Source organism: Denticeps clupeoides, chromosome 14 (genome assembly GCF_900700375.1).
Source record: "Denticeps clupeoides chromosome 14, fDenClu1.1, whole genome shotgun sequence".
In the NCBI taxonomy this organism is placed as follows: domain Eukaryota; kingdom Metazoa; phylum Chordata; class Actinopteri; order Clupeiformes; family Denticipitidae; genus Denticeps; species Denticeps clupeoides.
Window position 1 is genome coordinate 13,746,034 of NC_041720.1, and position 24,107 is coordinate 13,770,140.

At 45.1% G+C, this 24,107-nt stretch overlaps 1 protein-coding gene across 1 annotated transcript; it reads right to left on the minus strand.

Moving 5' to 3' along the window:
- Nucleotides 1–10,598: 10,598 nt before the first annotated feature.
- bmp2b (bone morphogenetic protein 2b) lies at nt 10,599–14,873 on the minus strand. The gene is made up of 3 exons (XM_029002666.1): nt 14,538–14,873; nt 13,553–13,840; nt 10,599–11,730 (listed from the first exon to the last, which is right to left on the minus strand). Exons 2-3 carry the CDS (start codon nt 13,824–13,826, stop codon nt 10,817–10,819), a joined length of 1,188 nt encoding a protein of 395 aa, XP_028858499.1. The 5' UTR covers nt 13,827–13,840; nt 14,538–14,873; the 3' UTR covers nt 10,599–10,816.
- Nucleotides 14,874–24,107: the final 9,234 nt, after the last annotated feature.

The window sequence follows — 24,107 nt, forward strand, 5'->3', positions numbered from 1 at the left end:
TGAATCATTGAACTGACAAAATCCTATTTGTTGTATGCAAAGTATAGCTTAACCAATGTTTCCATCATGAAAACATACTCAGTGCTAAAACAGACAGCATATTTTTCAAAAGTAATATCCGAAACCTAATATATCATAAGGCCTGGCCATCGTTGGCCTGAAAAACAGTGCTCCACAGATTTTAATTTAGCATGAACCACAAACTCAAACCAACAGTGAAGACTCCATTCTGAGAGATATATTTAGTTCTGTTTTCACAGATTGTCAACACTATAGCTGCCCTTGTCTTTACATCTGCCCACACCTGGTTTGGAAGGCGCTGCCTGCGTGAAACAGCATGCTGACTGCAGAGGGAGGGGGCCTGAAGAATCGATTTAGCATTGCCACACGGCCACAGCAAACAGGGCCTCGACTGTACCTGCGCTGAAAGGTAAGCACCGTTCCATCCACACTGCCGACCGCCAATCCCACATGGTCTGACTCCGGCCACCTGGCAAAAAAAAAAAAACACACACAACCTCAGAGGAAAGCAGTGGCCTTTAGCGACCCCTGACCTTTACACTCATTACACTCAGGAGCTGGGGTGGGGACACTGTGCTGTCAGGCTAGGAAAGGGGTGCTGCCACAGCTCGGAACAGGCTTAATAAGTGGCCTGTCCGATCTGGAGCATGTAATTGGGAGCTCCCATCCAAAATACGCCCCTCATTATCTCACATTTTCAAAGAGGGCGCCGCCTTTTGAGGAAGGACCCGTAGGAGTGAGAGAGGAGAGGTGATGAGGAGCCCACAGGGGTCTCCAATCCGTCCTACGCATCCAGCCCCGCCTGGTCCACAAAAGAAGGCTTTGTGTGGCATCACTTAGCAGCAATTACAGCCCGTCAAAATAGTTTTTTCTGCACCACAGCGACGTGTTAATGGGCCCATGGTTGGGTGTGAGGACCGGTCGGGTCCACAAACACGAAAAATGAGGGTCAAAGGTTAATAGGTGCCCTGTGATGTGGCAGATGAGATTTTGGCAATCTTTATCTGATGGGGAAAATGGAGATAATGTGACACAATTAGACAGACAGCTACCAGGACCGACTGGTCCCAGATGAATCAGGCGGAGCCGACCAAAGGTTTGAGGAGGAAAGGTGCGGGCGTCTTAACAAGCAAAGGGGGGGAAAACCCAGCACGGCCTCAAGGGCAGGATGCAGGTAACCAAAGGGGGAGCGGGAAGGACATCACGTCGAAGATCTGGTTCAGGTACAAGACTTTCAAACAAATAATAAAATTCACCCAAAAAAACTGTGCAGACATGAGGACTGCCTGAAGGTCGTGCTCAGATCTTTGTAAAGCCATGTTTGAAGACTCTGCTACAGGGAGATTAATGTGCCGTTGCATTTCCTGTTGGATGAATGCCTGGTATGTTTGGCAAAACCTGCAAAGGTTCAGAGATGAAAAAGCAAATTTGGCAAACTTTAGAGCCCAGCTTGGGCCCTGCTTTACTCCGAGCACGGCGTTTTTGCGGTGTATCTGATAGAGAGTGTAGAAGAGAATGTAGGGGGGATGGAATCGTGTGTAGAGATAAAATCTGTACACTATGTATGGCTATGAACACAGGCCCCGTTTTCTACCATTTCCGCCACCATTATGGGGAACAATCAAACACAGATCGGGGGGGTGGCTGCAAATAAATTTGTGCCTTCGTTACTGTTGAGGAACTAGTTTTTGCAGTGTTTGGCTTGACGAAGAGGGCAGGATCACGTCAAATAAATTCAAAGTGATTGCATTATTGGAAACCTTTCCGTACTTGTAGAGTTGATTCTCCCATCCACAGCGGAAAATCATGCTGAATGGCTGATGAGTTTGGAAATGATGTAAATCATGGGAAATGACCTTCAGTGAACAGTTCTCAAGCGAACTCTAGACAAATGGATGTGATGCTTTGGACAGCATCTCTACCACTGTCATCAAAACACCAAATGAGTAAAGATCTTTCGAAAAAAACTTGCCAGAGCAACACAGACTGAAGAATCTGAAAAAAGGTGCCCAACAGCTTCAAGATTTTCAACAGTTTTAGCTAAAGATTTTTTTTAAATTGTAAACTAAAAAAATTATACGTACCACATTAATAGATATAATAGATATAATTTTACATTTATATTGATGGCATTTGGCAGACACACTTTATCCAGAGCGACTTACAACATGCTTTCATGTTTCCATCAATGAAGTGATCAGTTGTGGTTCATTAAGACTCAAACCATGAATACAATAAGTTAATTCACTCTGTCGGTTTTTCCTTGAATAAGTCAAGTGGACCCATGAATTTAGATTGTAATGCTTACAACCTAAAATCACAGGCAACATCATAACCAAGGTTCAATTGATGTAAAAAAAAATTGTGTCAATTTTGAAAGTCAAATCTTGATATCAATCTTTGGCATTTTTTAAATCCATAGACTGTGATGTAAATACAAAAAAATAGCTAAAAATGTTGAATACATTTCAACATTGAATTTCAACACTGAAAATTTTGTAAAACTTTTCACGATTTTCAAGCATCCAATGTCAATACAGCAATATTTCAACTTGAAATAGATAAGTTCTGAATACCATTACACCAAGCTACTTAAAGATACAGCTGTGAAAGCATTTAGAATTTATCAGGTTTTATTACCTGTCTGCGCCATGTTCCAAATAGTCTTAAAATGAAAATTCCATCCTACCAATTAAAGCAAACACCCCCATGTCAGTGAGAAGGTGAGGAATTATTTTTATTTGCAGTCAAACTTGTTCTATTTATGCGACGAATCCATCACAGCCACAGAAACCCAAATACCTACACAAAACCCCCCATTTCTGGCCTGCACGCCCACTCTTCCTGTCACTTTCTCCCTCCTTTTTTAAAGTTAAAAGAAAAGGAAGTGAAGTGAAGTCGTTCAAATTGGATTTGCTTTAATCGGCATCGAGTTTAAACATCCTGTGTCAACAAGTGTACATAATTACCTCAAAAAGATGGGGAGTGCACTGAAGCAGCTTCTGTCGGCTTTGGCAGCCAATGAGAACGCTGCCGGGAGGAAGCTCAGATGTGCCACTTCCATTGTGAGCTAAAGACATTTCCTGCCCTAGCCAGTGACCAGGATCTAATGAGGAGGCCTTAAGGGGCTGAAAGAAAGAGGAAGAAAATGCATTACTCCAACGTGAGATAGTTAAGGTTGTTCTAAAGTGACTCAGAAGAGCTCAAATGCTCTTAGATCATAGCTACATCTAAAAATGGCCACAGTGTGAGTATTTATCAATTCTTTTTTGGCGGACTCGTAGCTACAGAGCCACTCCGGAGCTACAAGTCCTCCCCCTCGCGCCTTGTGCTATGATGGGATTATGGGCGTAATCTTCATAGACAGGGTCATTAGAGGGGTCTCTGTGGAATTAGGGATGAGGTAGAAGTTGTCCTCAGGGGTTAATGCCCATCTAATCACCTCCACTGAGCAGTGTGACAGCGCACCGCCTCGTCACAGGGGCCAAATGGAGGACCCCAGCTTGGACGGGACCACCTGCGGGCACCCTGTGGCCCTAATGAACACTGGTGGCAGACTGACCCCCCCCCCCTCTCTTCGTTCTCTTCCCATCGAGGACCACAACCCCCTTCCCCCACACAACACAGAAAATGATTCCCTTAGTAGTCATGTGACAATTGCCACCAATTACTGTTTTAGTTTTTTTTTTTCAGGGAAGGCAACAGTGTGCTTTGTCACTTATGAATGACACTTTTTTTTCTCTGAAAAGACTGATCATTATGAAGAAAGAAAGAAAGAAATAAAGAAAGAAGGAAAGAAATCTGGACCCGTTTGCGAGCTCTGTGCCAACACACCTGCTACTATTCACTTCAGAGGAAATGGACACTCGGTGGATGAGAGGCGCTTGGCCAGAGGACAAAACCACCGCAGCTCCACATTAGAAACAGGAAGAGATGTGGGCAATGCGCAGATTAAATCCGTATTCCCCACATGGACTCAATATATGCCGGCCCAGCTCCCACTCTGGAAAGCCAAAAGCCACCGACGCTATTTTATGTCGCAGTCAACAGACGAAGGCAAGAATCGAGTGGAAATCGTCCACATGTCACGGAAACCTACAAATACACAGCCGCTTGTAAAATGGAGGGTTGCTGTGGAGAAGTTTGGGGAGTGATGTTTTTTCAGAATATATATTCCCGTTGGAGGTATTTTGTGCTGACTGTGAAATTCTTTAATGAGATGCCCGTGGACCTCACTGGAATTTTGGTTCGTTCAGGAATTTTGAGGTCTTGAGAACGCAGCTGCTTTTCCTTTCGCCATATGAATAACATCTTGGCCATCATGGTACCTCAGGGCACTATCTTTAAGCTGCCAATAAGCACAGCACTACGCACTAAAAGCCACAGGGCTTGTTCACTAGTGTAAAGCGGGTATAACTCAAACATGCACAAAAGTTAACCAAAAGGGCACATAAAGGTAACAGGCTAACAACAAAGGGGTCTGTCACACAAAGCAACAAGACACATGAATGAGATCCCCAACGGAGCTCCATGCAGGGCTCCTTGCAGATCTCCATGGACCCTGGGGACCTCCCAAAAGAGTAAGGGCCTAGCAGATCCTGGGGACCTCCTGAACACCATTTATAAGTGGTGGTGACCAATAAGCAGATGGTAGGTGGAGCTGGTAGGATTCAACTCCTCTCACAAAGTCAACCTAAAAGAGACAGGACACAAAAACACAGAGAGCCACACAGAACATGTCCAGGGACGTAACAACACTGACTGCTACATCACATGCAAAACTTTTACTTTCATTGTCAACAGACTACATTTTATATGATTATGTGATGCACAGTGGTAAGCGACATGGCCTGATTTCGAATCCTGGCTCAGACCCTGTGTTAGTCATGGATTTTGTCTGGGTTCTCAAGTGTCCTCCCGCCATCAGCTTCTGCTAGCTGCTATTTGTTTTTGCCTCTCTGTCTTTTTGGGGTATTGACCCCTTATATGTTTGTTAAAGTACTTTCTTTCCAACCCTGCTGCCGCATTTGTCTCCAACTACATCTCCCTTCAATTAAGAAAACATTTGAGGACCACCACAGGAAGACAAAAAGACTGATGGTCACAACCAAAGTTACATAATTTTTCATTTAATTCTCCAGCTCTATGGGCAGAGACATTTTCATCCTGGACCAGTCAAAACACCCATTTCTTTTGGTCATCAGTCGCAATATTGAGGCTATAAATCTATAAGATTTTCCATTTGGAGACCAGATCAATCTAAAAAGTGGACATTTTCAGGTGCTAATGAAACCATGCATGGTGGAAGGTTTCTTCAACAAGGACTTTGTCCTAGGTATTCAATCTGCAAAACATCTCCAAAATGCTAAGTTTCCCACAGCACACCATAAAAGCTATGTTCACTTGGACAGTCATCCAGCTTACAAATGAGGTGGAACTGAATGAAAGAGGAGACACAACACAGTGAAAAAAGGTCTCCACAGATGGACGAGAGAGGGGAAATGGATGCTGAAATATGCCCATTGGCCTGTAGTGAACACCCTTGACCCTTCACCCCTGACATTTTCTCACTTTGGCTCATCTACTCCAAAGGAAGGCTCTTTCCTGCGTTGCCTCCAGCGACAAATGCTAATGGTGGGGCGAGACGGAGTTTTTACTTGCATCTCCAGTGGGAGTGAAACAGTGGGAGAAAAACATGTAAAAAAAAAAAAAGAATTAGCCAAGTTTTTTGAAAATTCTCAGTAATTTCTATACTGTGGTGGAATATGAAAAAACCCAGGAAAAGAAGGAAACTGCTTTTTTGTCTATACTCACATATGATATTTGCATTTACCCAAAAAATTCTGTCTGGTCCATTTATTATGTTGTCGTTGGCAAAGATGGGACAGAACTGCTTTCACAGATTTGCATGCCTAGTTATTCTTTCACACTATGGAGCGTCGAACCATTTTTTTAAACAGGGCTACTACCATCAGAGTGCTGACCGTGAAGAATGAGCGACCTGGACGGCATCTCCATCCTACCCGTAGCTTCCTTGGACGAGGAGTGAAGGGAGGCACAGTCTCATGGGCTTGGGTTATGATGTTATGGCCAGATGTTTGTGTACCATTGGCTGGAGAGGAAAGCTGCCATGACATCAGCCTGAGGACAACTGGGTTCTGGGACGGGAAGCGAGGAGAGGCAGCGTATTCATCGGCTGGCTTCAGACGCTTGGATGTTACGACTTGTACGTAATGCTAGTGTCACGCACGCGTACATGCGGCCGGGCTGAGGGAAGGAAACTATGCCCCGCCAGCTCCACAGGAATAATATCCTCCTCGGCGACGACTCGGACCTGCGCTTCACCTGAATGTGTGCTGTAAAAACTTCCACACACATCAATTACCAGCGCACAGAGCCTGCATTTAACCGCGTCCCCCGGCGTTGTTTTCTTTTTCATGCCCTGTGGCACATGGCCTTTGCTAAGAGGTTCGCCAGTTGACGCGAGGACGTCATAAAGAAGGGCCTGTCCCGCTGCCTTGCTAATGGCTGTGCCTCGCTTAGACTTAGTCATTCGGCAGTGAGGCATAGCCGTTGTATAAGGGATTAATCAGAGTGCCGTGTTATTAGTCACACGGGGGCCGGGGCCGGCCAGCGTCCCCAACCAGGACTGCTTGGCGGTTCACGCTAGGCCCCGCTACGCTAATGGGAAACGTGTGGAGGGAAGGAGCGAATTAGGATCATGCCACCCAAGAGCCCAGAGCTCTGCATCTGGCTCAGACCTTGTGCTAATCTGTTCTGAGCAGCGGGTTTTGGGGACTGGCTTTTTCATATCGGACCACCAACGGCGACGCGGTGCAGGGTTCATCAAAACCAGATCGGACCGCACCGTACCATAACAATCGGAATAAATGTGACAAGTGTGTTACCTATTCAGGCTGTAAAAGCCAGGTTACTCTGGGTTACTCTGGGTCTTACCGCAGAGATGGGAAGTAACGAAGTGCAGGTATATTTTCATTACGCCCCTTTTTTAGGCTATTTCACATCATGGAGCACCATCTAGTGAGTTGCATGTGAAAACATGTAAAAAAAAAAAAAACATTAATGTATACATCTATGCACACAACGCAGAGATGGCGCATGCAAACAGGCAACTGTATTTTCTGTGACGTGTTGGCGAGTTCAGGCCTAGAGGCTACAGTAAACGTTTTTCTCTCTGCTTGCACTTTACAGAACTTTTATTGAATACACATGCACTGCTTTTGCACATTTGCAAAAATGGCTGTTTTGTCCTTTCCAGGGTTTCAGAGCCTGTGCTTTTCCCACTTTAACTTGACTAAAGAGCTCCGTTGAAGAAAGGAGTCAATACCACCAGAGATACTTTAAAAAGTGCCTATGATTGTACACGATTGCAGAATTGGTGTACTTTCACCATCTGACAAAGAGGGCTGGAGTGACAAAGTGTCCTGCTCAGGCATGCTGTGGTCAACAATCAATTTGTACTGTGTTGTGAGCGAAGGAATGGTGGTCGCCACCTACTGGTAGACTCTGGTGGGCTGCCGCGTAACCCTCGCCACACGAACAATCGCTTAAAAAAAAACAGACGCCACAAACAGATCCTCAGACGAGACATCTGACGATCTGATATCCACTGAAACCAGGTCCTCCCTTAAGCCCCGTTCGTCCTTTCAGCATGTGCAGAAAAGCAGGTGACGGAACCGCCTGCGCTTTCCAGCGTTTTCCAGCGGTTGCGGTCCGGAGCTCATTAAAGAGGATCCGTGTTACTGGAATAGCGAGCATTCACTCATAGGACAAGTCATCCTTTAAGTTGTTAACACACATCCTCCCTACAGCAGCAGATGTCTCACTCACACACACCATGAAAAAAACTAAAGCGACAGATCTGTGTGTGTTTCTGGAGGAAACAAGGCTTTGTCTCGTCATTTCTGGACATCTTAAGTCACTCTGGAAAAGCCATTTGCGTGCTTTTCTCCCCCACCCTCCCTCACCAAAACGTGGACGTGGGCCGTTTTGATGTGTTTTGAGCTACTCTACAGATGCCACATTTCCAAGTGTGCCGGACTTCGCTGATGACTTTCAGAGAGGCAACGTCAAACCGCCTTTCAAATTTGCACATTCTGGCGGCGAGAGACAAGGAAGCCTCGGTGAGCAGCCTGCACCCCGGTTCCGAGCCTCAGCACCCCAGCCAGAAGCTCCCTCCCCGACTGTCCAGCTTTGGTTCACTTCATCAGAAGGGTGCATACTTTCCAAAACTGCGCTCGAGCCAGCAAATCTGGAAATATGATTCTTTTAAAATAGCAGATACTTTTGGTGTGGCTTGCAAACGACTGCTTTTATTCGCCAAGCGCCCCGATTTTTCCCCGACCAGCGAAATGTGGTCTCGTCGAGTTCATGTACTGTCACACTTTTCATGTTTAGTTTTTTTTTTTTTTTTTTTTTTTTTTTTTACAGCCAGCAGCGAAGCTTTTTAAACGTACATTAGACTTTTCCCCCACCCCAAGAGGGAAGCACAGCATTTTTTAATAGATGCGCAACGGAAAATAGGCTTGGGACGAATTTGAGTTCACATTTTGCAGAATATGAATCCAACAGCACAAGTGAGGTAACAGTTTGTGAGTAGCAGTGGCTCATGTGGTTGGCAGCTCCCATGCCCTGCGGTGAGATGAAGTTGTTCATCAAGTCTAACAACCTCGCTGAGAGATTTTTAGGAGCGCTCCCCAAGGAGCAATCTGAGGGACCCCCCCCTCCTCCTTCCAACCCCCAACCCCTGGGTCACACTCTGACTCACGGCGGGTGGGAAACCCTGAGCTGGCAGCAAAACAGTAGAAAGGATGGAGGACAAGGTGGGGCGGAAGTGAGCTTTAGACCTGCAACATGGCGAGGGAGTCATATTCACCTACAGCTCAATTACAACTTTAGGGACTCTGAGTAATAAACTGAAACTATTAAATCAAGCACTTCCCAAAGATTTTATTCCCTCTTCCTTTCTTTGGCTTGTTGGTCTTGGTACGGAAATTTCAAGGAGGGTGACTTTTGTGAAATAAAAGCGAAATTAGAGCGGAAGTGACTACGAACCACAATGCATTGTTCCCCATTCTGCCCTCTAATAAGATCTTAAGGTACAAATATGCAGTGCAAATATCTGTAGGCTGTTATTTATATTCCCATAAAATTATCTCCCAAAAAATGTTTAGGGGAGAATAAAGGGTACTATGCCCCAACAGTTGTACGTGCGGGGCTTCAGTTCACTTGTAGATGAAACAAGAGTGAACCACTTGTCTGTGTCTTGAAGAAAGCTGAGAAAATAACTACCATTTTTGTTGGTCTATAATTATTACTGTCACCCAGAACATGTTTTTAGGGACGTTTATGCATGTGATTTATTAACGAGCATGGGTTTATTTCGCCCAGAATGAGGAAATGGCATGCCTGAGAGCTGTCAATCATCTCTCTGGGCTCCTCCCTTTTGAAACGCTTTGAACATAATTAAAGACTTTTAGTTTTGAGTAACAGAAACAGTGCCCAAAAACCCAAATTTCTCGACACAGTCCTAAATACGGTCAGATTAGGTCAAACCTACTGTACTTGTGCTGCTGTACCGTTGCTACGTTATTCTGGAATTCTCCAGACACCATGTTGAGAAAAGAACGCAACCGATATGACTCAGGCATGACTGTTGTGTCTCGACACGAGCAGTTGTGTAGCTTTGTTGTGGGATTGCTAATTATTGCGTGGTTCATCCCGCTGCCATTCCATTCGTTATTGTCTTTTCCGCCCTATGATGGGGGAAGGACGATGACAGACCTTCTCTGAGGTTGCCGCTGCAGCACCAGCGGCAGGTTCTCCCACTAATGTTTTCACTATAGTAGTCCCTGGTGTTTACGGGACAGCAACTTTCATCACATGACCCCGCACCTCGCCATCAGGCGTTTTAAAAGGGAATTGCTTTCAGACCAACATTTTCATTAAAATCAATATGTTCCAGGTCTATAAACCTGCAAATATAAAAAAAGAACAAACCAATCATTTCAACCTAACTCAACACCTATGGGAGATTTAAGATGAACTTCTTATGGCTTCACCACCATCATGACAACTCCAAAATGGGCAAAAAAACATTTAATGGCATCTATGTTTACCTTTAAGGATATTGGACCACACTACACAACTTTTGATAAGATTTCAAACTACAAACCTGATTAAGCTCTCATTGGCTGTAGCTTGTTGGAGCCTCAACCAGATATTTAGCATGCTGGATGTCAGGTTGCAGTCAGTGACACGTCCACAAGCTTATTTCACCACGATGACGCATATCAATCAGTTCAGTTCTGATCAGGAATTTTGATTTGATCAAAACCAGGCTTAAGATCATGTAGATTGAACAGCGTCTAAAAAAACAATCCCATTGTTATACCTAAAGATGTGTCCACTCCTTTAGTCAACTGACCGCACTTTTGGATTAAAATACTAAATGGATGCATACTAAAAAATTCAAAACCTTATTTTCACGATAAATATGCAATATTTATTTACAAATAAAGTGGTTATGATAGAAATAAATACAAAATAAAAATCTGAGCATTATACTTCATGTGGTATTGCACTCGTTTCAAAATGTACATCAGAAATATATATATATATATTTTTAGAAACATTTTCAAAAAGAATACTCCTCATTAAAATATTTATTTCCCAAGAATTATGTCAACATAAATATATTCATATATTTTTTTCTCTGCATGAAAATAGTTTTGTTTTGTTGTAGAAAGGTCTTTCATATAAATAGAAGTCTTCATCATCGGCAGCCGCAGCCCTCCACCACCATGTCCTGGTAGTTTTTCAGAATGACCTTCTCGAACTCGTCCAGGTAGAGCAGCGAGATGGGGCTGAGCTCGGTGGGGACGCAGCAGGCGCGGGGGATGTTGCTGTTGACCGAGTTGACCAGCGTCTGGACGATGGCGTGGTTGGTGGAGTTGAGGTGCTCGGCCAGCGGGAACGGGCACTCGCCGTGGCAGTAGAAGGCGTGGTAGCCGGGCGGTGCGACGATCCACTCGTTCCAGCCCACGTCGCTGAAGTCCACGTAGAGCGGGTGGCGCCGGCAGTTGGAGCGCTTCTTGCGCTGCTTGCCCTCGCCGTGGTGCCTGCCGTTGGGTCCCCGCCGCGGCGCTTGCCGCTTCTCCCGCTGAGAGCGGAAGACCCCGTCGCCCCGGCCGTCGTGGCTGTACGTCACCAGCAACGGCCGGGCCTGGGGCCAAGAGTCCTCGTCCCCGTGAAGGGAACGGCTCACTCTCACGTGCCTCCTCCAGCGTTTGTGCGCGTCCTCGCCGCCCTCCTCCCCCGCTTCCACCGGATGGAGAACCTCCACGAGGACGCCGTGATTGGGGCTCTCGCCCGAGGCCCAGCGGGATACGGCCGGGCCGACGTCAAAGCTCTCCCAGCGGCTAAAAGAGTCCAGGACTAGCCGCGTGTCCAGCAGTCTCGCGAGGGGCTCCTGGGACGGAGCCGGCGCCGGCCTGAACACTTCGTAAACGTTTATGCGATGGTGGCCGGCGGCAGAGCCGTTGCCTGGGACCGTGCCAGCCGAGACCTGGTCCCTGAAGATCCTGAGCTCAGCGGCGCTGATCCGCTCCTCGGCCGGGATGGAGGTAAGGTTGAAGAAGATCTGCTGAACGGTCCTGCCTTTAAGGCTGGACAGGACTTCTAAAGACTCTGTGGAAGAGACAGAATGTTTCATCATTAGGTCCACAGGAAAAAAAAAAAAAGCTTTTTGCTAATGGACCAAGTTCGAGTTTTCACCAGGATGCCCCAGGGTTTTCCTTTCTTTGACCAATTCGTCTAAGGGCCTGTACATAGAAACAAAAAATCGAATTCTTGTGGTCCAAGGGCTTTCCAACGATGATAAAAAAGGACTTAATTAAATCTGCCAAAGAAACCCTTCTTTCTTCCTTTCTTTCTTTCTTTCTTTAAGGACACGGCTTCAACAGGGCCAGCTGCTTCACGTGTCAGGACCTGCCTACTGCACTGCGCCACAGCTATGCTAGCGTCAACATTCCTAATTTGCACGTTGTGTCAAAAACAGAATGGCTTAATGACTAATAACACGATAATTTATGTCACTTGTGTGCTAACGTGAAATTAGAATGGAATGAGCCATTTGAAAACATGGTCACGTGGCCACAAATGTGAGTGTGACAATGCTGCCCTGTCATACGAGCAAGTGTGTGTGCCTGACATGACTTCTGTTATTCAACACCATGGGAGAGGGACGGCAGGTAAGATGGGGCGGATTAAGGCGCACTAAGCGGAGTCCAAACCGTCTGCGGTGGCAGCAGGAGCCTGTGACAGTCCAAACAAAGCTTTTGTTACGCTGCCATTGTTTGCAGTGCGTTGGGCCTGCCACTGGGTGTCATCAACACAAAGAAGGCAGGGCTGTGGGATCTCCCAGATGGCCTCAATGAGTCAGACTCCGAACCGGAGACACTTCCGCCACCCCCCTCCAAAGAGTAGAATACCTCAACGATGTCCCAGTCACACGCAGCCTTTCCAACTCCACCACTGTCCGAGCAGAGCATCGGTTTGGCCATCTTATCCTCAAGCTCTGAACTTTTAGGAGGCCACAAGAGATGGAGCATGCGTGCGTCCCTGCTGTACTCAACTGTTCTAAACTCTCTTCTCAACATCAGAAAGTAAACCATACTCAGTCTGACCAAAACCCGGCCAGAAATAAAGGAGACGTTCTGAAACTTGAAGACGCACCAATCAGGACGCCGTCCACAGACTGCTATAATAGTCATGATGTTGATAAGGAAATGACAAGGAAAATGGAAAGTACTTGCAACAGTTCACTGCTTGTCGGGTAATTTAGAGTGTTCTGTGATTATGGGCAGTGGTGGCCTGGCGGAAGATTGCCGGTTCAAATCGTGGCACCGTGCCGTCCCCACACACTGCCCCCCCCCCGGACGCCTTCCATGGAGGCCCACTGCTCAGCAGAGCACCACGGAGAACTTTAAAAAGGTCTAATATTAGAAAACAGGGTCGCGTCAATATCTCGTCTCTCCTTTAAACCGAGTTTAAACAAAAAAAAAGTGCTCCCTTTCAAGAAATAAAATTGGTGAACATTAGTGAACACGCCTCCAGTCACTCGAACTGTCATAGCGGCCTGAAAAAAAGGGCTCGTCGTGGCATAGTGGTTGCCTAGCGGGTAAGGAAGCGGTCGCCGGTCGCTTTGACATAAAGCAAGAGATCATCCACAGAAACTGAAAAAAATAAGTGTGTGTGTGTGTGTGTGTGGGGGGATGGGGGGGTGGGGGTGTACAATCAGTAAGTAAACAGGTTACCCTCCACAATTCGGCCAAAATCTCATTACCATACAGTACCGTGCGCCGTTCAACGCTTGCGCAACGACGCCATTGTAATGCAATGCGCGCAATCACGCAGACGTCATACATTATTCAGCAGGGGCACGCAAGTCCACACACACACACACACACACACACACACACACACACACACAGACTTTCTTATCACTCACCTTCATGGTGGAAACTCCTGATGGTGTTGGCCCTGCTGGCGGCGCGCTGCGCGTGCCCGCCCACGGCGCTCCTCGGCCGCCGTGCGCCCTGCTCCCCGCCCTGGCCCGAGTGCATGTGGTACAGGTCCAGCATGTACTGCGGCACCACCGCCGCGCCGCTGGGCGCGGGCCGCCGCTTCAGGCCGAACATGTCGAGGAGCCGGAGCTCGAAGTCGCCCCCCGCCATCACCTGACCGAGCAGCAGCACCGTGAGGCAGCGCAGCGCGGCGACCATGGTCACTCAGTTCCCTGCGTGCGAGAGGAAGCTCGTTATCGCGCCGACGCGCATGGCGGCTCCGCGGCCCCCGTCCCTCGCCAACAAAAAAAAGCGCGTTTCAGGACGCGCCGGTTAAAAGGCACGATGTCGCCTTTGAAGTCAAGAACAAAAAAAAAAAAAAACGGGAGGGGGGGTGGGTTGTGTGTGTGTGTGTGGGGGGGGGGGTCGTGAATAATGTGCCCCGCGGATATAATAACCGATCTGAACAATATATGGAGGCGCGACGAAAACAAGGATGGGGAACCACTGGAGAAGAAGGCAGGCTTGTCAGACGAGAGTAAGGAAATGAGATGAAAAGGTGGGGGCGGCATCAAAAGAACATTTGGAAAGGTGTGTGTGTGTGTGTGAGGAGGGGGGGTGGTGGAAGAAAGGAAGAAAGAAAGAAAAAAAAAAAAAGAAACGCGACAGAGGAGCAGACATGCAGTCTGCAATTAGGAGATAAGAGACAGTATGTGTCTGGGTGGGGGTATGTCTGAAACATAGCGGGGCAAGAAAAAGGACCGACACACACATAAAAGAGAGAGGGAGAGAATGGCAGAAGAAGAAAAGAAAAAAAAAACGCACGTCTGGATAGGGGCAGCTACAGGTGGCCGAGGGGGAAAAAAAAGAGAAAAGAAACGCGCGTTTTTACGCACGAACGTGATCGGTAATAATGGACTTGATAGTTACCTAATGAGGAAGCGCTCTGCCCGGTCGTGTGTCCCCCCCCTAAATTCCACATCAATTGTCGTTTAATCCACGCCGACGTTCCTCTGGCGCATAGCGATCCTCCGGCGTCCCGGACCGGGTGGACTTTTTCTTTTTTTTCAGCACCGAGACCGACGCGCCTTGGCCGGCGCCAGCGCGGAGCCGCGCACCGAGAACGGACGGTCCTGGCCCAGGTGCGCCGGCATGGTCGCTTCCCTCCCCGCTGTGGCCGGTGGCGGGGTCGAGGGCGTCCCGGTGAAGCGCGTGGAAGTTGCCGCTGCGCTGCTGCGCGTGGATTGACGGACGCGCGCTTTCTGCCAGACGGGTCCTTTTTGTCGTCCGGTGATGTCACGGGCGCCCGGCTGTCAATCACCGGTCGATGGAAGCGCACCCCCTCCCAAAAAAAAACCTTCCACTCCTGTCAAATTTAACAAATTTTACATTCAAAAGTTTTTTTTTTTTATTCTAACATATCATATACCGCATGGGCAACTGAAGCGGTTTATTTATTAGGTGTTTTTTTTTTTACTCCCCCTGCAAAAAAAATTAAACGAAATATGAATTACGTTTAGTGTTAAATTTGTGTTCCGTGTACATTTGGACATTTTCCCCTGTTGGCACTGTTTAAAAGGCGTTTCTGGAGTCTGTAATCCCCACCGAGATATTTGCACACAGTTCGTCTCGAGTACGTGATCCCTGGATGGGGGATCATGGGATCATCATTAATCAAGGGGTGTCAATTGCCGGATTAAATCTTATTCTTTTATTGTGTCGTAACGAATTGGCAAAGAGCCGGCATATGTCTGGCCCTCGGTGGATTGCAGGGGATCGGCAGGGTCCGGGGGCGGCTTTTTTCGGGGGCCCTAACTCTAGTTCTGCCTAGGTAGACGGCAGGTAGACAGAGGCCTGCTTCAGGCAGCAGGCGTGACATTTGTAATACAATGTGTTTAATTTGCAAGTGTGCCTATTAGGGTACTCTGTTGGGAGGGGGGTCTGAATGGCAGTTGTTTTAGAGCAAACCCCCCCCCCGATCACAAAAATCCTTCAGAAGACAAAAATCCTGACAGACTTACCAGGCTTATAACGTTTCATAAGCACTCAAACGTCACAACTGTTTTTTTCGCTTGTTTGTTTGATTGTTTTCTATGTTTCTATTGTTTGTCTTTAATACGTTTTTTTTTTTGGAAGAGTGAGGTCGTGAAGTCTAGCCCCAGCTATTGTTACTGGATGCCGGCCTGCCCGTGTGCATAGTCAACACTGCTGATGCGGAGGGGATCAGCATATGAAAACCCAGCACTGATGACTGGCATTCATTTCCATTAAGCCCTGATGGTGGGGCTGTTTTGACCAAAGCGCCAGAGCTGTTTGGCCGGCAGAGATAGTGACAGATTAAACCAAATTGAGATCAAAAGATATCTTTTGTCCGCCCGGGCCAAGACAATAACATCTTATGGGGGATTATCCCGGATCATCCACTTAGCAATTAAAATACACTGATACGCCCCACTGTGTGACGCTGATCTCTACCAGTTTGTTTCAGGAATGTAAAGAAAGCTCTGAATCGCCTTTCTATGATAAGATTAAAGTTGAATATTAAACAATTACGCGGTGTATTGCTGTATATTGGTGAATATTGTGTTGTATTGTGACCTTCCTAAAAACAGTTGCATCCACTATGTATAGATATTGATATTTTATACACATGTCCCTCTTTATACTTCAATTTCACTTTTTACCCACCAAAATGATACACAATAATAATAAAATAAATCTGTTGTGTCTTAATATCCACATAATTATAATACATGACCTCTGCACACATATTACAAAGTTGCTGCCAGTACCTTGCTTCTTTCAATTGCTCATTAAACAAAAAATTTATTAATAATTGATTATGCAATCATTTTTTTTCTTGTCTTGATATGTGTTGCCAAAACACTGGGTCATGAACTTGGTGCTCTAAACCAAGGTTTTAGCCAAAGGTGCTTTAGATGTAGGGATAGTGCCTCACTGTATATGTAAAGTGTAGCTATTTACCGGAAAACAGGGGGATTAGATTAGGTGAAAAGAGCGTTTATCTCCCTTTTTATTATCTGTTGTCATAGCCTGAGTGAAAAGGGCCGGAATGTCTCTACTCAAGGCGCGGGGAGTGACTCGATCAGTGGACAGAACAAGAGGGACGCCGGAGAAGCGCACCCCCACCACCCTCCACCCCCCCGGTCCCCTCCTCCCCTTCCCATAAATAAATCCTGGATCATTAGCTGGTGAATTACCTCTTGATCTAATTATTTGCTGATTGGAAGAATATGTGAGCTGATAACTGCAATGTCCACCAAAGGAGCCGCCAACCTACCACCGCAGGCTGGTAAATGGCAGCGATGTAAATGTGCCTTACTTTCGTCATTCGGAGCAGTTCCTACTATTATTCATTTAATAACTTGATGGAGAGTCCACCCATGCCATAGAAAGACCCATGCTGGTTCTTCTGTTCTAGCATCCCCATAGGTTTCATGACATTAAAAAAATGTCTATAAACAAATTTCACTACAAAGATTCTCACCTTTTCAAAAGATCATTTTTATGCTTCTTTTGTAAGAAATTGCTTAAGCAAACTAGTTAGTCAAAAATATGTAAATGAGTGGTTAACAGAAAGATTTCAATTGTCCAAATGGGACATGAACATATTAGAGAGCTAAATGCATGTAATGCACATTTAGATTGATCAGACGCCCTTATCCAGATTGACTTGCAACCAGTACTTACAGGGACAGTCCCCCTGGACACACTCAGGGTTAAGTGTATTGCTCAGGGACGCAATGGTAGTAGGTGGGGTTTGACTTTGACCTTCTGGTTCATAGGTGAGTGTGTTACAACACTCTAGGTAATATGCATTAGATATGAAATGTGAAACCTTTTTTAATTGGTCATTTAAAGCAGATGGATGCTGTCAGGCGTTTAATGTGCTGGTGGCAAGTTCATCCAGGACACCCAAGGCATGAGCGCAGATCACCACAGTGCAGGTAACAGTCACACCATGGAACCAGTGACAGTGGTGGCCTAGCGGTTAAGGAAGCGGCCCCTTAATCAGAAGGTTGCCGGTTCTAATCCTGACCCGCCAAGGTGCCACTGAGGTGCCACAGAGCAAAACCCACACACTGCTCCCCGGGCGCCTGTCATGGCTGCCCACTGCTCACTCAGGGTGATGGGTTAAATGCAGAGGACAAATTTCACTGTGTGCACCGTGTGCTGTGCTGCTGTGTATCACATGTGACAATCACTTCCCTTTAGTGACGCCACTGAACCTAATATTGCAGAACAAACGCCAAAGTCAATGCCAGCGGTGAAGCGCTGGAGAAAAAGCATGTTTTTTTTTTCAGACCATGGTACAAAGGGAAACATTCTTACTTATTCTGCTCAGTCAATGCATGCATTCCAGCATCCCAACTGGAAATAAAGCAGTGAGGTGACGCGTCACAATCCGATATTACACCTTACACCGCGCTAACAGCTTATTGGCTCAATATTGGTGCATTCCAAGGGTGAACAAATGCAAACATGTGCACGCTCACACACATACGCTTACATTCTTACAACACATTAATAACAATAAAAAATATACATTCAACTGCTTTAAGATCAGAAACAGGCAACTGCAGGTTTCAAACATGAATTATTTTTATTATTATGTCCTCCAAGTAGTGCAACACACTAATAAACACTAACAGACATAAATTGGCACAAATTCTCAGCAGAACAGGAGGTTTGTTAGTCTTCGCCATGAAGGAACGGAGCAGATGCAGGGTTTGTTTCTAAAAGAGCATATAAATGGAAACCCACCAAGGCCAGAGACGGTTAGTCACGAGGCCAAAGTAAATAGTCCAGGACTCTCAACATGTGGCGCATTTTCTCCACCTCCGAGCAGTGAACTTGTTCCATGATGGGTGGCTGAGACATTGATAATAATAATGTCTGGGTGTGTTTTTTTTTTTTTTTAAAACAGCTTTTCCAAATTCCCAAATACTCTACATTGCGACACCTCAGCTCCTTTTCTTAATGCTCAAAACATGCATAGTGCATAGATTTGCATATAATAATACAAAGTGTCTTTTCTTCCTTTTTTAAAAGGGCCGAATCCAAACCATAAGGCTAAATACAAGCTTGACACAGCGAGGAGGCCACGATGAGAGATGCTGCAGCCCTGCTAGTTTAGAGTTTAGACGCAGTAAATACAGGGATCTGCCCTTTGAATCAAACTGGCCTCGTAAAGGCACCACACGTCACTGAATTATACGTTCGCATGATTAGAAGCCTGGGCTGCATAAACATCCAGTGTCAAGATTTACATTGTGCCACTTAAGCGCATGCAGCTGTTTATAGACTCCTCTAGGGAGGGGGGGGGGCTACTTTGCTATACATAGAGACCAGAAAGCCTTTAAAAGTTCCGCGTAAGAGGGTCGTTTAGACCGATGCATGCATGTAATGCATGTAAGATGGTCACTGATTGCTAATTTTAAGCCCTTAATGGTTGTAAAACCAACCCTAAAGAATAAAGCTAACATTTTTTTTTTCGGTTTATGGTTTTTAGTGGAGGGAGGATTGCTAAGCACCTCTCATATCAACTTCAGGGTTCAACTTTATTGTTCCAAGGGGGCATTTACAATAATAACAATAATAATAATTATTCTAAAAAAATTACTACAAGGTTACCCCTGAACAAGGTAAAACAACATATGGTCAGATATACCATAAAATTTCCAGCTATCCTAACAAGACCATAATGGAGGACAACATTGGGGTCAGAACCACACAAACTCTCTTTGCCCCTGATCTGAAATCAGTGGAGAAATGACACTAAGGCTTATAGCTTTGCTGAGCGACTAGTTTTACCACTGATGGTCACAATTTTGTAGAGCGAGGTTTTGGTGCTGAAAGATCACCGACAAATGGCTGCAGTCAGCGGTTTGAAGCGTCTATTAAAAATCTTCAGATGTATAGGCTCTCATGAAAAAACCTTTATGCAAATGTTTATTTACATATATGTTTATTATTTTTTGTCAAGCTTTGCACACAATAATTTTACTCATATGCACTGTACCTGTGTATTGGTGTCATGTGATGTGACAATAAAATATGTGATTTGATTTGATGAGCTGTATGCTGAATAGATTTTTTTTTCCCAACTCGCTACTTCTCCCCTGACGAAAGCATCTAACCACGTCCTTAGCTTTTAGGTCGAAATTAGGTCGTGTTCCCCCAGGAAAAATGGCTTTATGATTTTTTATTCGCTGGGGATGCTTCCTGTTCAAAGAGCATCTTGACACTTGAGAAGCAGTTTCAGTGCATACCAGGGAGACAGGAACCTAAACATCAGGTTCAGAGGGACGGCGAGCAGCGTAAACAGCGTTGCCGCTTGAAGATCATTCTTATTTAATGGGAAGGTACACAATTTATAGTTTATAACCTTTGCTATTTGGAGGTCAGAAAAAAAGATGGTTACATCCTAATGTGAAATTTTGATTTCACTCATGGCATGTGATATCTTAAAAAATTACAATACAGTGCAGGCCAAAAGTTTGGACACACCTTCTCATTCAATGTGTTTTCTTTATTTTCATGACCATTTACGTTGATTCTCACTGAAGGCATCAAAACTATGAATGAACACATGTGGAGTTATGTACCTAACAAAAAGTGGAGACCTGGCCTCCACAGTCACCGGACCTGAACCCAATCCAGATGGTTTGGCAGAGTGAAGCAAAGGGGCCAACAAGTGCTAAACACCTCTGGGAACTTCAAGACTGTTGGAGAACCATTTCAGGTGATGACCTCTTGAAGCTCATCGAGAGAATGCCAAGAGTGTGTAAAGCAGTAATCAGAGCAAAGAAACTAGAATATAAAACATGTTTTCAGTTATTTCACCTTTTTTGTTCATTCATAGTTTTGATGCCTTCAGTGAGAATCTACCAACGTAAATGGTCACAAAAATAAAGAAAACACATTGAATGAGAAGGTGTGTCCAAACTTTTGGCCTGTACTGTTTATATATGATATATTACTTGTAGTAGCAATATGCGAACATTTCATTGTGTGTTTGTTGGGGGGAAGCATCCACACGGCAACATGAAAAGTGCGCGGTTTCAGAATAATAATAATCTTCATGGCAGCTGTGCTAACATTTCACTGAACTCACCTCTGGTGGCGCGATACCGGATCCTACTATTCAGCGCCGCCGCTCCGTAGCAACTGTATACATTTCAGAACACTCCCGAACTACTTTGCAGGCCGCACCGAGTTGTTTGCGCAAGACACAGAATTGCATTTTTTTCAAAGAAGATAGTCATAAGCAAGGCAGGGAAGGGTGGGGAGAAATCGTGTATGTCACAGGAACCCGGGATGCTAATGCAAGCAAACCCAAAAAGCACGGCTCAAACCGAGCAACAGCGCTAAAAGGCCCTGATGATTAGTAAGAGGTTTTACGGCACAGTAAAACTGTGCCCGGTGGTCGCTCTTTGACTGGAGTAAACTGTGCATCTGTAATTCCCTTTCTGTCTGTCTGGATGCACGCCCTTTCCTGCCATGGACACTCCATCACCACCGCGCGCCAAGGTGGAAACCAGAACTTGAAGCCTGTAAATCATGGCTGGTGCTTGGAGTCCAGGTCCTGGGGCCGTGTACACAGTTATCCATTTACAGAATAACCCGAAACGACTTGTTGATTTTGCACAAGGCTGGGTTTGGTCTGCGTTGCAGAGAAAATATGATGTCAAATGAAAACATCTGATTGTAGTTCCTTTCACATGTCCTGCCACTGTCTGTTGAGGCATCTCGAGTCAGAGCATTTCAAATCTCAAGTTTCGAGGTTTAGTGTCATATAGTTTTATTGTCTTTTATATTTGACATGCCAGACTGGTTTATGAGTTTGGACAACAGAAACAGAAACATAAATGCTGTTTGTTTCCCGCAATGCATCCAATAACCAAAATAGAGCCCTAAATTGTCCAAAAAGTAACTATATGTCATAATAAATGTTTATAAGTTCTATAAGCCACCAGGTCAAAACCATGACATATGAGGCAGAGCTGCTTAAAATTTAAAATATGAAGAAGAATTAAGCAAAATTAATGAAAAAATTTAATTAGGAAAAAGTAAGATAAACAGTAATCTTTGAGCCTGTAGTTCAAAACAGAGCAATTTGTACATCAACATGCTTATGGAAATGTAAATATGCAGTTTCTGAACAAAAGTAAAAAACCTGATTATAATTCATCATCTGGTGCGTGTGCTGCACTAACCATAATTAACTGGTACAGTACTTATATTATAACAATAGTATTGCATATATTTATAATAATCTGCATATTATAGGCATGTATATGAGACTGTACGCATCTTTAGTATATTCATACAGAATTCTGCCTCCCTCTCACCCCCAAACACAAACCTTTGTGATTTGATTTACTGCTGTTTTATAGCTTTATCAAGCCTGAGTCATCCATTCATGATTCAGACTTGTTTTTTATCCCTTCACTGGTGGTGGGAAGAAGAAAAAGACCACTCACCCCGGTTTAAAACGCAGACTAGCGGAAGAACACTGGGTCTCTTGTCAGAATGTCAGATTTTTTTTTCCTGTAAGTGAAACATTTTATTTTCCTAACCTGGTTAAGTAATCACATTACCTAAGATTCCATAAAGTGGAACAAACAGTAGCATAGAACCCTGACTCCTTTTTATGTGCCTTGAGTGACAGATTGGCTTTCATCAAAGGGGCCAGTATCGAACTTATGGAGCCATTTTGCTACACCAAGAATACTAAATTACACATCCTCATATGTGTAACATCTGGTGAAAAGCAATTTCCACCCAAGTGTTTTAGTATTTCCTCATAATTAATTTCACATGTATATGACAAGAGCTACTGGCCTCACAGTAAAAACTGCACAAAAGCCAGCTTTGTTCTTGAGTCCACGTTTTAAAAAAAAGCTAGATGTGGTTCATCGTTAAAATACGCACTCACTTTTGACGCTCGAAGCAGATGATGAAAGGTCCATTGGGGAGAGGGAAGTCACAACTCCCCACCTCCAAGGCCTGGAGGCTGGGCTTTACATTTGTTCTTGCTTGGTTGATGACTTACACAGCCAACATGGCATGAAATGTTCGAATTTTGTTGCACAAGAGGCTTAAGGAAGGATGTTCAGTCTGCCATTGGTTCATGCTGCTTCCCTTTGGAATTTTGTGAAGACAAAATCCGTAAAATAATCCCAAAAACTCCAAACACTGGAGTGTAACTCAGGTGTACAGTGAAGAACATGCTTTACACTGGCTGTTGGATACATTGCATACATGTGATCAAACTGCTTATCTGAAAATAACAAAATAACAAAATGGGCATCAGGTCAAATCAATTAATGTGTACACATTTAAAGGTCAGGTGACATTCATGCCAATCTGATCTTGTGCAAAGCAAATTGTGACAATAGAAAAATGGACTTGAGGATATATTTTTTTTTTTGCGCTTTCTGCCTTCTGCTTCCCAATATGTGCACGATCAGAAAACTAGGACCCTAAATGACCAAAAGTCATAAGAAATATACTCCTCAATAATATCTTGAAACTCACTTTTCAGGTCTTTAATGAAACTTCTTTTGGATGTGTGTGCATTTTAATATCTTCACCGGGACAAAATCTGGCAAAAAAAAACGACCAAAATTTCTAACCGTACAAGCGGTGCTGAGTAAGACGCCACAGTGCATGTCGTTACTTGCTCGTCCTCTTGTGGGCGAGCCAGGCGTCATGAGATGAAAGTCAGTCGTGATCAGATTAATCATTAAAGCATTAAAGCGACGTGCTCGCCACATTGTTCTGCACAAGGAAGCAGCCATGCAGTCCCACGAGCCCTGTTTGGATTGGGTGTCTGGGACCACCTAGACGCGTGTATCATCCATTTGCCAGAACGTACTTCCCCTTCTTGGGGCTGTGCAGCATTTCGTCTACCGCTACTCCCCACGTTCCTTCAAGAAAAGCTTCCAGCAAGTGTGAATGGGGTCGATGTTTCCACACACAGGTGAACAAGAATGACTTCTTGCTCTGACAGAGATACCAGGGGGGAATAAAAGCAGGTGTTTTTGTGTGGTTTTGGATGGGACCCCACCCCCCTCTTTTGAAGGCACTGTGAATCATGTGTTGTTTTGGGTATGAAGGTCAGCAGTCGAATGAATGCGACCAGCCGTCCAATTCCTTTTTTTTTTTTTTTTTAAGATGTTTTCATAGCTCCACTCCACTTTCAACTCGATTTGGCGGCGGCGAGCATGACATATTGCCACTCCAAACATATTCTTTTGCCTCTCCTTTTGACAAAACAGTGACAAGAAAATGAAGCGCTGGCATGCCAAACCCCCTTTGGTTTTCAGAATTTTGTGAGCTTCAGAAATTCAATATGGTTCTTGACAAATCTCTGGTCTTCGCACAGCGTTGACCAAGGTCTTGTTTAAATCTGAGGTTCAGCAAACTCTCAGGCAGGCCAGGGAAGTGCCAGAGCCTCTGGGTTTCCTTAAC

Excerpts from the sequence above, each read along its gene's own strand:
- bmp2b (XM_029002666.1), bottom strand. The coding sequence starts at position 13,826 with ATGGTCGCCGCGCTGCGCTGCCTCACGGTGCTGCTGCTCGGTCAGGTG. Across the intron at positions 11,731-13,552 it reads CAGGAGTTTCCACCATGAAG|AGTCTTTAGAAGTCCTGTCC; the intron begins GTGAGTGATAAG and ends TCTCTTCCACAG.